The sequence below is a fragment of the Podarcis filfolensis genome, assembly GCF_964270895.1.
Source record: "Podarcis filfolensis genome assembly, chromosome: 17".
In the NCBI taxonomy this organism is placed as follows: Eukaryota; Metazoa; Chordata; class Lepidosauria; order Squamata; family Lacertidae; genus Podarcis; species Podarcis filfolensis.
In genome coordinates, this window is record NC_139621.1 from 12,947,324 (window position 1) to 12,962,846 (window position 15,523).

Here is a 15,523-nt window from a genome sequence, read left to right on the forward strand (position 1 = left end):
AAACTCTAAAAGATTCTGTGATGACAAGTTCTAGGAAGTAAAAAATAATAGTTACCCATTGATGACACCATTTGAATAGCCCAAGTGTTCAGCAAAGGATTCCTGCAAATGGAGAACAGCAAATTACTCAACACGACTAGATTAAACTACACCCAACATAAGTCTTTCTAAACTCATAAACCTAGGTTGGTGGTGCTAGTTAAAATAACAGATTTTTTAAATGGTATTTCTCTTATTAGTGCATAGACCACATTGTAATAAACATACTTCTCTGATGTCAATCAACTGGCAAACTACTTGCAACTTACTGAAATGGATGGATTGGTAAATAAAGAGCCAATAAAAAGCTTATATTGTAACACAGCATGTCATCTTAATAAAGTATGAATAAATTCAGTATGTACCAATATGTATATGCCTTACATAAAAGAATAGCACATTAATAAGATTAAATCTTGCCTGAATATTCCTTTGCAAATGGTGTATAAAAAAACGAACCTTTTAAAAACAATTAAGCTAGAAGAAGATGAAATATATTTCTTTCATTCAGGGTGGCAAATGACTCTAGGTTATGGGAAAGATCCACAAATGCAGTTACAGGCAAAAGATTCCTTAGACAATCCTCAAAAACAAGTTTTGAGCATTGTTTCATTGTTCCAATGCATGTTGGATCATCAGTGAGACCTGTTCTGAGTAGACCTCGCTGCAAGGTTGTAGAGCAGGGGTCGGCAACCTAAGGCCCGTGGGCCAAAAGTGGCCCATGGGCAGTTTAACCGGCCCACAAGCCGTCCACGAACCGAGCCGCCCGCTCAGCGAGTCCCTGCATGCTGCGCTAAACTGGTGCAGCACTGCGCGGGGACTCGCTTCCGTGGCTCTGGAAATTGCGTCTGTGCAGACGTCAAAAAATGACATCTGCGTAGACACAGGGGCCAGTGCCTGAAAAATTCCTCCTCATATGAGGGACAAACACTTTTGCCTCCTTTTATTGCTGGCATTTTGTTTTTTAAAAAACAGATTTCTTCCCCCCCCCTAAAGTTCCCTAAAGAGGCTGTTTTTGCACACCCTGGGGGCGTCCCCCTTTGACTCTGCCCTACATAAGACCAGAAAGAACAAAGTCCAAGTCTCCTCTATCCCATTAACCCCTGAGATAACAAAGGAGCAATGTTGACTCACCTCAATGTGCTGAAACATATAGGGGTGATTGCAGATCTTTCTTAATTGCATGATGGTGTTCATTAGAGTCTTGGCACCTCCTTTTCCCTGAGGAAGGAACAGGTGAGACGTCACAAAGTCCAGTGGAAATGGGGGAAGATCCCACAAAACTTGGCAGACCATGCAACACAGGAGACGCACTTTAGGCCTCTAAATACCCCAGACTCCTATTTCATGTTAGTTAACGTGAGCTGGGGGAATTTCAAAGCACTCCAATGTTCCAGCTATTCTGAAAACCTGCTCCTGGGATATAATGAAATCTGCCAGGAGAAGTCCAAACTGTGACTAGGAGGCACTGAGGCACAGGAACATCATCATCATCATCATCATCATCATCATAACAAAACAACAACAACAACAACAAATTTATACCCCGCCCTCCCCAGCCAAGACCGGGCTCAGGGCAGCTAACACCAGGTATAAAACCAATTGATCAAAATACAACTTAAAACAAGATTAAAATACAACATTAAAATGCAGCCTCATTTCAGCAGAAACTCAAATCAAAAACTTTTTGGGGATGAAAATGTCAAATCTTCACCAAGGCCAACTATCCAGACTGGTCCTACGTGGGACATAGTGAGTCCTGCTGGCTTGCCCCAGCCAGGATAGGAAAGCATTTTTAAAAAAGAAAGCTACATTAGCCCCAGGCTGGCTGGCTAAGGGTTCCACGCATCAGATCTACTGGATCCAAGTTTCCCAGCATCCTATCCTGCCACGTCCTGCATTTTGGGGCTTTCTACTGGCTAGGGCTGGGCGATATCTTGATATATGATCCAAAACCAGTCTGAAGTCCATATTGTGATACAGTGGAACCTCGGCTGTCGAACGCTTTGGAAGCCGAACAATTTGGAACCCAAACACCAACAACCTGGAAGGGAATGCTTCTGTTTTTGAACGTGTCTCGGAAGTCGAATGGCTTCCGCGGTGCATTTTTTCCATTTTTCAAAAAGGAATTTGCCGACTGGCAACTGCACCTCGGTTGTTGAACGTTTTGGAAGTCAAACGGTCTTCCGGAACGGATTACGTCTGACAACCGAGGTTCCACTGTGTCAGATTTGTAATTCTTGACCCGGCAATATATCACAAATTGTGATGTGCTATGCAAAGATCACGATGAAGGAAAAACCGTGAAGCCAGCCAAAGCTTCTCTCGATTCCTCCAGCCCCGGTTAACTCTGCCGGCTCAGTTCTCCCCTGAAATTGAACCTGGCGCCGGCAAAAATCACGATGCGGGAAAAACTGTGAAGCCAGCCAATGCCTCTACATAGCTCCATCCTTATTTCAGACATGGTGATATATCGGTATATCGCAATGTTTAGCTGGTGAAAGATCACAATGTTGAAAACCAGATATCGTCCAGCCCTATGACTGGCCACTAACAGAAGGGACCTTTCCTTCCAGTTGGGTGATGCTACGGCCTCTGCTGCAGTAAAGCCCCTCCTCTGCCACCGCCCCCCCCCCACCGCTGGCCATGATCCTGTTTGCCAGCAGAGAAGTGTCAATAATAATAATAATAATAATAATAATAATAATAATTTATTATTTATACCCTGACCATCTGGCTGGGTTTCCCCAGGCATTCTGGGCGGCTTCCACAAAGACCAAAAATACACTAAGATGTCACACATTAAAAACTTCCCTGAACAGGGCTGCCTTCAGATGTCTTCTGAATGTCAGGTAGTTGTTTATCTCTTTGACATCTGATGGGAGGGCGTTCCACAGGGCGGGCGCCACTACCGAGAAGGCCCTCTGCCTGGTTCCCTGTAGCTTTGCTTCTCGCAATGAGGGAACCACCAGAAGGCCCTCAGTGCTGGACCTCAGCATCCGGGCAGAACGATGGGGGTGGAGACGCTCCTTCAGGTCTACTGGGCCGAGGCCGTTTGGGGCTTTAAACGTCAACACCAACACTTTGAATTGTGCTTGGAAACGTACTGGGAGTACTCGGAATGTACTCGGAACGTACAAATCACTCTCCCACCCCCTCTCCCAAGCCCTGACTGGCCAGGGGTGGGGAGGACCCCGAAAGGCTTCCCGTTGACTTCTTCGGGTCACACAGCTGATCAGGATAGGGTTGCTCTGGGAAAGAGAGCGGATCTCTCTTGTAATCTGCTCACCTTCTTGTCCTTCTCAGAGCCGTCTGTGAGGAGGATCCCTTTGGCTTGCATGTGGCGGTACAAGATCTTCTGGAGAGCCGACATGTCGCACTTGATCACATATTCCACCTGAGAGGAGCAAGTAACGTGTCACTCTCAAAAATTCAGAGTAATGGAAACGCCTCGTGCCCTGGCGAGAATCTCACGCTATCTCTAAATGTCTGACCACAATGGCACCGTAAGCCACAAGACATTTTCTAAAGCAGCGTTGGAAAGACTTCAAGCTTACAGGATCTACTTGATCTAGTAGAAACCCAAGATTCATCTGCCAAAGCCCAGCGCGGAGGAGAACCAGAACTGACCAGACAAATTCGGTTACTTGGAGATTTTTTCACTTTAGCAGCATAATTTAGCTGAGGGTGGAGCCGTTTTGTTGCTGCTATCGTTAAACAACTACATCATCAGAAATCCTTGCAGATATACTGCAAATCGCCAAGCGACTGAATGGCAGATCCATTTCTACCTTCTTCTGCCTAGATCTGCTTTAAGGCAGGAATGGGCAAAATATAGATTTTCTGGGTGATTTGCAGGAGATCAGCAAGGACTCCTAATCACATAACAATGCCAACAACCAAATGACTTCCCCCTTAAATTATACCACTGAAATAAAGGAAGTCTGCAGAGAGGAGGCAACTGGGAATGGGTTTTTCTGTGGGACTGTGGGCTCCTGACTTAAGAATTCTAAAGTTCCAGATGCATTTCTTTTGAACCTATCTCCAGTTGTTTAAAGTCAGGGTCACAGCAGATTCCACAAGCCTGAAGCCTCTTCACTGCCGACCTCACAAGTCTTGACATTGGGGGAAAATCTGAGTTGTGAAAGCATTAGATGATGCCTTAGGGAGATCAGAAGGTTGTTTTTATCTCGTATTGCTTTGGGTGCAATCTGTGAAAAGGAGGCTTATTCTATTAATGAAGAGAGTTACAGAATAGGCAGAGGTGCAAAGGGAGCACACAGCAACAGAGAGCAATGGAGACCAATAGAAATTATTGCGATTTTAGGAAAAGGTGATTCTGTAGATACAGATTCCATGACTACTGAACACTGGATGATGCAGACGGGCTCAGATCTTGTTGTGTCCAAAGTCTCATTTTTCTGCCCCTGATATTCTTTGTGCTCACAACACAGAAGGGGGAAACAAGGCAAGATTCAGAGCCAACCAAGCTCAATTAGTCTTTGTCTTCAGAGAGACCGTATTTTTCGCTCTATAAGACGCACTTTTCCCCCTCCAAAAATTAAGGGGAAATGTGTGTGCATCCTATGGAGCGAATGCAGGCTCCTTAGCATCAGCGATAGCAATGTGAAGCCTCCCTCTGCGCTCCTTGGCTTCGCGTTGCTTTCGCTGAAGCCTGGAGAGCGAGCGAGAGGGGTCGATGCACACCAACCCCTCTCGCTCTCCAGGCTTCAGGGATAGCTGCGTGAAGCCTTAGGAGCGCAGCGCGAGTTCCCGCTGCGCTCCGCAGGCTTCGGGTTCCTTTCGCTGAAGCCAGGAGAGCAAGACTCTCCTGGCTTCAGCAGAGAGGGAGAGCTGTGCAGCACCCCTTCAGCCAAGCAGGAGGAGAAATGGAAGGGGCTCCGTTTCTCCTGCCGCTTTGCTGAAGGGGCGCTGAGCAGAGAGGGGGATAATTTTTTTCCCCTTGTTCTCCCCCTCTAAAACAAGGTGTGTCCTATGGTGCGTCCTATGGTCCGGTGCATCCTATAGAGCGAAAAATACGGTATGTTTTTGCTGCTCATTTTGTGGCGTTGTGAATTTTGGATTTAATACAGAACATAAGAAAATTTCAGAAGGCCTTCCTTCTTCCACAAACCTTTTCTGGCAGCTGCGATTCAACCTCTTTCTTCAGCCTCCGTAACAAGAAAGGGCGGAGAACTTTGTGGAGGCGCCGGATGATCAGAATCGTCTCTTCCTCGTTTAAATCCACCTGCAGGAAAGAGCACAATGAAAAAATAACATGTATGGTTTTTTTTTAAAAAAAAAGAACCAAAATTGCACTGTTCGATCTGTAGCATGTATCTTTATGGTTTAGAAAACTGGGAATCCGAAGAGTTTATTTATAGGGTTTTTTTAAAAACGTGATTTAAAGAGGCAGCATCATCATGCTAACGTGGAAAGTACCGTATTTTTTGCTCCATAAAGCGCACCTAGTTTTTAGAGTGGGAAATCAAGAAAGCGCAGCCTGTCCGCTTCTCCCAGAGCTTCTCGGGGCTGCTGGGGAAACCCGGGTCCCCCCGACCCAGACACAAAGAGCAAAGAAGTCAAGACAGCAAGCGGGATGGAGCCCGCTGGCTGTCTTGGCTTCTTTAGCCGCGTGCAGCCTCTCCGGCTGGGAGATTCCCCCACCTCCTGCAAAAGCCCACAGGAGCTGTGCACCCTTTAGGAGCGCACGGCTACTGTGGGCTTTTCTACGAGGAGGGAGAAGGGACTGACTGGCCGCATCAGTGCCTTCTCCCTCCTGGGGAAAAGCCTGCAAGAGCCGCACAGAGCTTGTGTGCGGCTCTTGGGGGCTTTTCCTGCCCGCCTCCATTCGCTCCATAAGACGCACACACATTTCCCCTTACTTTTTAGGAGGGAAAGTGCGTCTTATGGAGCGAAAATTACGGTATGCCTGGAAAGTCTAGCCACCCTTATAAAACGGATTTTGCATTGTCAAACTCACAGAGGTTGTGATACAAACAAGTGAGCAGCATCCCATAAGCAGCCCCGTTTAGGGAGGTTTTTAATGTTTGATCTTTTATCGTGTTTTTAATACTCTGTTGGGAGCCGCCCAGGGTGGCTGGGGAAACCCAGCCAGGTGGGCGGGGAATAAAAAATAAATTATTATTGTAATTATAATTATAATTATTGTTATTATTATCATCATCATACCCTTTCTCCGGTCATGGCAAAAGGGGCGTTGAACCACTGCTCAAAGGTGCTGCAGCTCTTGAAAATGGTGGGAAGGAGGAAATTCAGCAGAGCCCAAAGCTCCGGCAGTTTGTTCTGCAAGGGCGTCCCCGTCAGGAGGATTCTTCTGGGGGCGACGTAGTGCGTGTTCAGCACCTGAGTGAGCTTGCAGTGGTGGTTCTTCATGCGATGGCCTTCGTCGACAATCATATACTTCCACCGAATCTACGAAAAGACAAGACGGCAAAGCTGTCTTCCCCTAGTTCTACGCGTGCAAATCCTAAAACAGTTGCGGGCCTTCAGCTTAAAAAAAACACAAAAAGATTCAGCAGGACCAGAACACCCAAAATGCAACCATGTCAGGCGCAGGGTTAGCGTGGCTCCCCCAAAACGGCCTGGCAGTGGAGGGGCTTCATGGGGCCCGTGGGCCAAACTTGTTCCCCCCCTCAGGGCCGTCTTACCCATAGGTGCTAGGGGTGTGGGGCATCTGGGCGCCGGGCTCTCAAGGGCACCAGGCCCAGAGTTCAGGGAAGCCCATTGGTCGGAGTGCCGCAGCGGGCGGCTCTGCGCTGCGAGTTCGGGGGAGACTGAGCCAGCGAGACGCTGAGGTGGCCGGCTAGCTCTGCCCTCCTGCACGCCTGAGACTAGGCAACCTGGGGAGGGGGGGGCGCCAGGTGGATCTTTGCACCCTGGCGCCACATATGCTTAAGACAGCCCTGTTCCCCCCTGCTCTATTCAAAGTACAGTGGTACCTCGGGTTAAGTACTTAATTCGATCCGGAGGTCTGTTCTTAACCTGAAACTGTTCTTAACCTGAAGCACCACTTTAGCTAATGGGGCCTCCTGCTGCAGCCGCGCCACCGGAGCACGATTTCTGTTCTCATCCTGAAGCAAAGTTCTTAACCAGAGGTACTATTTCTGGGTTAGCGGAGTCTGTAACCTGAAGCGTCTGTAACCTGAAGCGTCTGTAACCCGAGGTACCACTGTACAGTTATAGATTGGATGTCGAACAGAATCCATTCCAGAAGTCCGTTCGACTTCCAAAACGTTCGGAAACGAAAGCGTGGCTTCCGATTGGCTGCAGGAAGGTCCTGCATCCAATCGGAAGCCCCGTCGGATGTTCGGCTTCCCAAAAAACCTTCAGAAACCAGAACAGTCACTTTCGGGTTTCAATAGTTCAGGAGCCAATTTGTCCAGGAGCCAAGGTGTCCCGAGATCCAAGGTATGACTGTATTCAAGTTTTAAGTAAACTATTCTGCCCTCTTTAGTGTGCCTCCTGCAAGCATACCATATCTGCCTTTTCTTCTTTGAACTGAGAAAATGTTCCCCCCCCCGTTCTATTCCCCCCCCCCGTTCTATCTAAATGTGATAGCTCTCACATTTTGTGGGGGGGGGGGGAATATTTATCCTGTCCAATTCTTTTTAATATAACTTGGGAGACAAAACTTTCCCATCTTAACTAAGAACAGTTGTCTCTTACACTCGTCCATTCAGAAGAAAGCCCCAGAGAATTTAACGGGGATTGCTCTGAAGCAAGAGGGTGCAGGGTTGCTGTCTAAGAATGGGAGCGCCGTTTTCTATTGAGCTGAGATTCCTGCATTGCAGAGGGTTGGACTAGATGATTCTTGGGGTCCCCCTTCCAACTCTACCATTCTAGGAAAACCTCTTGCTGTAGTCAGAGAGGGTTTCCAAGTCAGATGAGACACCGATCTGCCCAACTGCAGCTGCGCCAAGTCACCTGCCACCATATGAGCCTGATAGCCAAGCTGATAAAGAGAATGGGCTTGTCACCCCACAGGCAATTACAAACGCATGCTGGTTCTGTGGCCCAAAAAGAAATTCTAACTGGCCAGCCGTGAATCTGGGGCTGTGCGCTTGGTGCAGAGCCTGTCGGCAGTTTCTCCGAGGCAATAATGAAACCAAGCGCTCCAAATTCTGGTTTGGGGAGGGCCACTTTGCAACCAAAATTATGTCCCCATCAGGAGATGCTTCAAAGAGCCATGGGGGGATTTGAAAGGAGAGGGAGGAATTGGGCGAAAGCTGGATTCAAACCACAGAAAAGAAGTTTAAGGTATGCTTTTTAAAAAATGAAAAGGATGGAAATCGTTGCAAAGATTAAATAAGCTATCCTCAAAAAGCCCATCAGAAGGGGCTTGTGCCCAGGAATGCGTGTTCTCAATTGAATATTAGGCCAGGGGGGAGATGGTCAGAAAACTACCATTGAAAAGGTGACTATGGCAAGCACATGAAAGCTCATTAAGAAATTCACAGGCTCTGATGTATGACAATTGGAGCTCCGTTACTTAAATGCCTCCACTTCCGCAGAAACCATGGTTCCCAAAGATTAGCTCCCATTTTCCAGAGTCTATTAACTATTCAGGAGACACTCAGATCAAAAGCAGTGATTTTAAGCGATCGGGTCTAAATGCACAAATGAAAATGAAGATAGCAGGTTTCATTCTGGCCCCTTATTATCTCCCCACATCCAGAAAGCAGCTACACAGCCGGAGTCCTTTCGCTGGCCGTGTTTGTCTCTGCTCGGAAAACAAAGAGCGAGAGAAGAGCCGTGGATCAAAATGGAATAGCAGGACCCCACAATAAATGTCACTGGGAGGATGGCGCTGCTCCTGCGCGGAGCAATGGCGGGGAGGCATTGACGAGATCCACAGGCAGCAAAGCCATTCTCTCGTCCCCAGCCCTGAAAGTGGCGCAGCAGGAGAGGAGATGGTGAATGGGCTGGAAGAAAAGCCCAACACCTCCATTCAGGCAGAGAGAAAGACAGAGATGCCTTTTAAAGACAACAGCGATGGCGGGTGCAGGGCCAGGAGTCTCTTTGCCAGGTGCAATCCTGGCTGTTTGGGGCAAGGGCAAGAGACCATGTCCCCAAGAGGAGCCAGAAACGCAGCCTTACCTTAGCAAGAATGTGCTTGTCCTTTATTATGTACTCGTAAGTCGTCAAAAGAACATTAAATTTCCCACTACGGAGTTGAGGGACGAGGGATCGGCGCATCGCAGGTGTGCCCTGGAAGGAGAAAAGAAAAGCTTCCCCTGAAACGAGGGTACAGAAATGCAAAACAAATTGCAAGGGTTCTGTTCCAACGAGCAAATTCTCCAGAAGGAACGGGAGAAAAAGTAAATTGTAATTACTTTGCCACTGACAATGGCTCCCGGACAGAAAACTCCACTCAGATAACAGGTCTTATTGCTGTTGCAAGTTAGGCTGAAGGCAGTCTCAGATCTGTGTTGTTTACAAATGCCTTCCTAAGAATATCAGGGGCTGAATTAGTCCAATGGTGAACTAATTCGATATTGGTAAACCACCTGAAATCTCCAATAAAAGCCATGACATGAACGCTCACATACAATGGTACCTCTGGTTGCGGACGGCTTCCGTTCCAGAGATCTGGTCGGATCCTGAGGTTTCCGCAGCCAGAGGTGCCTGTTCTGTGCATGCGAATGGCGCGATAGAGCGCTTCTGTGCATGTGGCAAAACCCGGAAAAATACATCCGGGTTTGCTGCTTTCGGAACCCGAAGTATATGTTACCTGAGGGTAACATAAGCTGAGGTTCTACTGTATTATACTCCTGGATAGCTCAGTTGGTTAGAGTGTGGTGCTGACAAGGTCAAGGCTGCAGGTTCGAAGCCGTTGCGGGGTGGGGCTGGGTGAGATGATCTTCAGGGTCCCTCAACAATTCTATGATTTACAACAAATATTTCAGAACGTACATTTATCGTCTGTCTTGCAACTCCCCCTTTAGAAAGCTCAACAACTTTGGGCCATTTCCCCTCATTTTCTTTAAATTTAGTCCCCCAAAATAGGGGGCGTCTTATGAACGGTAAAATACAGTGAGCTGTTTTCAGTGCACGGAAAAACCACACAACTAAATAGATGGGGGGGGGGTTATGTGTTTATACTGCCCACTTTATATTTGCATATAAAGGACATCCAAACCTTGTAGGAGATTTTCACGACAGAAGGAGCCCATTTGTCAAACTCGTAAGTCCAGTTGGATAAAGTCCTGTGGAAAAGATTAAGAACACAAAGCATCTCAAAACCGATGGTTCTATAAATTGTCTTAAGAGCTCTGCAGTTTTACAATAAAAGATATAACAAAGTCTACAGCCTGGCTTTTGACTTTCAAGGTGCGAGACCAAAGGAGAGCAGAAGCTTTTCTCGCCATCTCAGAAAAGGCTCCCAGGAGCAGGCAATCCCCAGAACGGACCCTGCTTACCTACTCAAAAGTAGGACGGCTCCTGACAACATAGCCATGATATGCTGAAAATTGGAAACAGATTAACTCCTAACACACCTATTAACCGCTGCAAAGACAACTACTGCCACGACATGGAAATCATTCCAATTATTAACTGTGGACCAATGGTATAATGCAGGGGTCAGCAAACTTTTTCAGCTGGGGGCCGATCCACTGTCCCTCAGACCGTGGGGGGGGGCAGACTATATTTTGAAAAAATAAAATAAAAATGAATGAATTCCTATGCCCCGCAAATAACCCAGAGATGCATTTTAAATAAAAGGGCACATTCTACTCATGTAAAAACACCCTGATTCCCAGAACGTCCGCGGGCTGGATTGAGAAGGCGATTGGGCCGGATCCGGTCCCAGGGCCTTGGTTTGCCTACCCATGGTATAATGCAATCTGGCAAACAGCATTATTGGGGGGGAAAGGACACAAAATTTAAAGAGAATAGGGCCAAAAGAAACAAGGCCCTATTGATTATATGAATAATATGGTAGAACAGTAGCTATAGTTTACAGCTGTCTGGCGTGCATGAAGTACATATCAAAAAATTTTAACCTTCCCTCCCTCCTTCCTTCCTCAAAAATTCCTAAAAATTCTAATTGCTATGGATACAAAATACCTTTTACTTTTTGTCCCCAATCTAAGCAAAACATGTCACTATACATCATTTCATATCTGGAATAAGTGTGATAATTTTTGGCATACACACTTTGGCACAACTTTGTTAATGTATTCAGAAACGTTTACCTGAGTGTTTTTATTGTTGATTTATTTTTAATTTTACGTAATTGTCGCTGGTCATATGTAAACAAACGGCTATCTCAATGCAGCAGTTTAAAGATAAGAATGAATAAAAACTGTTACAAAATAACATCAGCCAAGAGAAGAGGAAAAGCTGCAGCTCGGGACTCCTTTCTCACATGCATGCAGACACTTGCCCAATTTGAGTCCAATGTACTGCCTGAATATATTTTAGTGCTTTGCTGAAGAGGAGGGGATTTGCAGAATCTGCACCTGTTTAAAGAAAGACAGTGCAGCAGGCTTGTAATTACAAACCCTGTGATTTATTTCTTTGCACTTAGAGGTCTTTGCTTCCCAGTCCTCTTCCGAAGACACAAGATTTCCCCTGAAAATGGAAATCCTGTTGTGTGTTTATTGCTCCTTGCTAACTTGATCTGATGGTAAAACGAAAAAGGACAAAGCAGCTGGGCAGATGCTTGTTTCGTTTTTCTTCAAGCAGGTTTCCAACCTCTCAGTATGCAAGTGAAAGTTTGGGGAAACGTTAATAGGGGACGGTGGCAGGCGATAATTCTACCACTGTGTTCAGGTCAAGATCTGCCAAAAGAGAAGAAGAAACTCTTCATGGACGCTACAACTGCGGCTAGGATTTTGCTGGCCCAAGGATGGAAAAATGATGAAGAAGAATGGCTTGGAAAACGGATGGAATATGCTGAAATGGTGAAGCCAACTGAAAGACTTAAGAGACAAAGACAACAGAGATTTGAAAAAAGACTGGGAACCATTTATGTTATACTTACAGAAAAAATGTAAAGAAATGGACTCACTAGCAGGGTTTGATTAAACACTTACAATTAACAAAATAAAAATGGGAAATGTGATGAATATGTTAAAATGGGGGGCGGGGATAACAATAATGATCTTGAAGACATTAAAATGAAGAAATGTTAAAATAAGCAGAAAAAGGAAGTTTGCAAAAAACCAGAAAAGGAAGTTGAGGGAAGGGGGGAATTTTGGGATTTTTATTTTTTGTTGCATATTATGATATTTGGATGATAAAAATGTAAAAAGGTAAAGGTACCCCTGCCCGTACGGGCCAATCGTGTCCAACTCTGGGGTTGCGCGCCCATCTCGCTTAAGAGGCCGGGGGCCAGCGCTGTCCGGAGACACTTCCAGGTCACGTGGCCAGCGTGACGAAGCTGCTCTGGCGAGCCAGCACCAGCGCAGCACACGAAAACGCCGTTTACCTTCCCGCTAGAAAGCGGTACCTATTTATCTACTTGCACTTAGGGGTGCTTTCGAACTGCTAGGTGGGCAGGAGCTGGGACCGAAAGATGGGAGCTCACCCCGCCGCGGGTATTCGAACCGCCGACCATACGATCGGCAGGTCCTAGGCGCTGAGGTTTTACCCACAGCGCCAATAAAAATTATTTGCAAAAAAATAGTAATAGGGGACTGTGAATGTTTTTTTTTTTTAAAAAAAAAACCCTGATCCAGCCCTGGGAGAGGACGCAGATCTTTGATCTTCATGCTCTTGCTGTTGGGTCATTGCTCTCTCCCCAAACACACAGATCAAAAAATATTTCTGATTGTTTCAAAAGTTCAGACGCTGCTGCTGCAATGAGGTTGCTGACTGGGATGCAAACCACCGTGAACCTTAACTATGGTTTAAAAGTGAATGAATGCTCAGCCTATTGGTCCCTGGAGCTAAAATGGTGTCTGCTTTGCTCCTGGTGAGCTGCTGGGAGAGAAGCTTGGCTTAGCGTCCTGCCCTCATTGTTTGCTCTCCCCAAACAAGCGCACGGGGTTTTTATGCCAAGAAGAAGCTGGCGTTACAGCTCATCAGCGTATGATTGGAGCAGGCATGTCCAAAGTCCGTTTCGGGGGCCTAATCTGGCCCGCTGGTCGGTTTAATCCGGCCCCTGCGGCCGTTTATTTCCTGGGGTAAAATCTCAAAAAAAGCCCAACAACTTCAATCCTAAAAAAAGCCCAACAACTCTGGGGTAAAGTGGTAAAACAAGCTCAACAATGTCAATCCTAAAACAAGCTCGACAACTTCAAAAGCTCGACAGCTTTTGGGTAAAATTGTAAAAAAAGCTCAACTACTTCAATCCTTAAAGGTAAAGGGACCCCTGACTATTAGGTCCAGTCGTGGCCGACTCTGGGGTTGCGGTGCTCATCTCGCTTTATTGGCCGAGGGAGCCGGCGTACAGCTTCCGGGTCATGTGGCCAGCATGACTAAGCCGCTTCTGGTGAACCAGAGCAGCGCACAGAAACGCCGTTGACCTTCCCGCCAGAGCGGTACCTATTTATCTACTTGCACTTTTATGTGCTTTCGAACTGCTAGGTTGGCAGGAGCAGGGACCGAGCAATGGGAGCTCACGCCGTTGCAGGGATTCGAACCGCCGACCTTCTGATTGGCAAGTCCTAGGCTCTTTGGTTTAACCCACAGCGCCACCTTAAAAAATCCTTTTAAAAGGTTAAGAATGCTGGTCGGCCCTCACGCATGTTCACTTCATCAAATCCGGCCCCCTTCGAAAAAAGTTCAGGCACCCCTTTTGTGGAGAGAGCTTGGCATCCGACGTCACCTGAAGTCCACCTGGCAGCGTGGCGACCTTTCAACCGCTGCTCTGCATAACTGCGGTTTAAAGCGGCGAGGGAACCGGGCCAAAGACAGCGGTGTCATTTATTTCGATTACAGACTTTTGATTTGGGAGGGTGCGAAGGAAGATGTCAGGGAGAGGCAAACAGGAAAAGATTTAAGAACAGAAACCAGCACTTAGAGAGAGCCTAAAGAGATCATTAGCAGCCTGTCGTCTGACAGCGAGTCAGAGACAGGGAGGGAGGAGGATGAGCCTGGAACAAGTCATTCTGTACACAGAGGAAGTCAGGAGCGGGGTTTCCGCAGACTTGCATGCTGGGTAAAGAAAAGGGGGAAAAAAGCAGACGCGGCAACTGTGCCAAAAGGGTCGGACGTTAATTGAAACACTGGAGATGTACTTTTGAACTTTGTCAATAAATCAAATAGATTGGAACTGGCCGTGAGCCCGGAGTTTTATCTATGCCGGCTTGACGGCATAAAGCCTCTGACAGAAGACCTCCCAGACATCCTTGGAGAAAGGTGATCAGGTGCTCTGGAAGCCCAGACACAGGTCTGACTTGGTGGCGTGATCGCTTTATAATGCAGCCAACTGGCTTTCACTAAAACCACTACCTTAATACAGTGGTACCTCGGGTTACATACACTTCAGGTTACAGACTCTGCTAACCGAGAAATAATACCTTGGGTTAAGAACTTTGCTTCAGGATGAAAACAGAAATCGCACGACGACAGGGCAGTGGCAGCAGGAGGCCCCATTAGCTAAAGTGGTGTTTCAGGTTAAGAACGGACCTCTGGAACGAATTAAGTACGTAACCAAAGGTACCACTGTAAGACCAATATGAGTGTTTCACCCCCTCAAAGTTCAATGTTTCCAAGAAAGAAATTCCCTCCTGGGAATCTGGGCCCTAGGATGTTAATTTTGTGTTTGTTTCAAATCTATTGTTACACAGAGCCTGGGGTGGCTGCAAAGGTGGCTGGTGAGTCACCGAGTGAAAATATTCACAGCTAGGAGGTACTGACACCAAAAGGGGGAAAAGGAAGACTATTATGAACCAAGGGTGCTTGCCGCAAAGGGTGCCAGTTGAGTACACCCCCTTTAAAGATCTAGCAGCTGTGCTAAAATTCTTTTAAAATGAAGGGAAAAGGATGTCGCATAAAATAGGAAACACATGCATTTCTCTCGCTCCCCCCTTGTGACTCACAGGAGGGAGAAGCTTTAATGACTAAAAAGCACAATAATGGTAAATGCTTTTTATCAGCCATCTGGTCCCCAATGACATGTGAGAAGAAGGGAAGACAATCAGAGAGGGAGCCCAGAGACCCCCCTCAGCACAGCCTCCTGCATGCTTCGTCTAACTGTTAAGCGCGTACTTATATATATACATATAGTGTCCACGTTGTTAATGAGCCAATCTGCACGGAGTAGAAATATATCATTAGGAGGAGTTCATCTACTTACGAGAGGGGAACGATGATGAGATAGGGGCCATTGAGCCGTTTGTGGTCCATCAGGTAAGTGATGAGGGCAATGGTCTGTATGGTCTTCCCGAGGCCCATTTCGTCAGCCAAAATCCCATTCAGATTGTTATTGTACAGAGAAACCATCCATTCCAGGCCCTGGATCTGAAATGCAGGAGAATCGCCTCAATTAACCGGAGTCTGCGCACAGCAA

The 15,523-nt window shown here is 46.8% G+C and overlaps 1 protein-coding gene across 14 annotated transcripts in view; it reads right to left on the bottom strand.

Annotated features, from left to right (window-relative positions):
* Positions 1-15,523, bottom strand: part of SMARCA2 (SWI/SNF related BAF chromatin remodeling complex subunit ATPase 2) — a 128,982-nt gene that overhangs the window by 56,086 nt on the left and 57,373 nt on the right. For all 14 annotated transcript variants that reach the window (XR_014542965.1, XM_083592785.1, XM_083592790.1 and 11 more), the window contains 8 exons: positions 15,311-15,474; positions 10,202-10,268; positions 9,160-9,270; positions 6,232-6,474; positions 5,174-5,287; positions 3,329-3,436; positions 1,174-1,260; positions 56-102 (listed from right to left, as the gene is read on the bottom strand). Coding sequence is in view for 13 of the 14 variants with exons in the window: in XM_083592785.1 (XP_083448911.1) it covers positions 56-102; positions 1,174-1,260; positions 3,329-3,436; positions 5,174-5,287; positions 6,232-6,474; positions 9,160-9,270; positions 10,202-10,268; positions 15,311-15,474 (941 nt within the window). In the remaining variant the exon portion in view is untranslated. The remainder of the gene's footprint in view (positions 1-55; positions 103-1,173; positions 1,261-3,328; positions 3,437-5,173; positions 5,288-6,231; positions 6,475-9,159; positions 9,271-10,201; positions 10,269-15,310; positions 15,475-15,523) is intronic.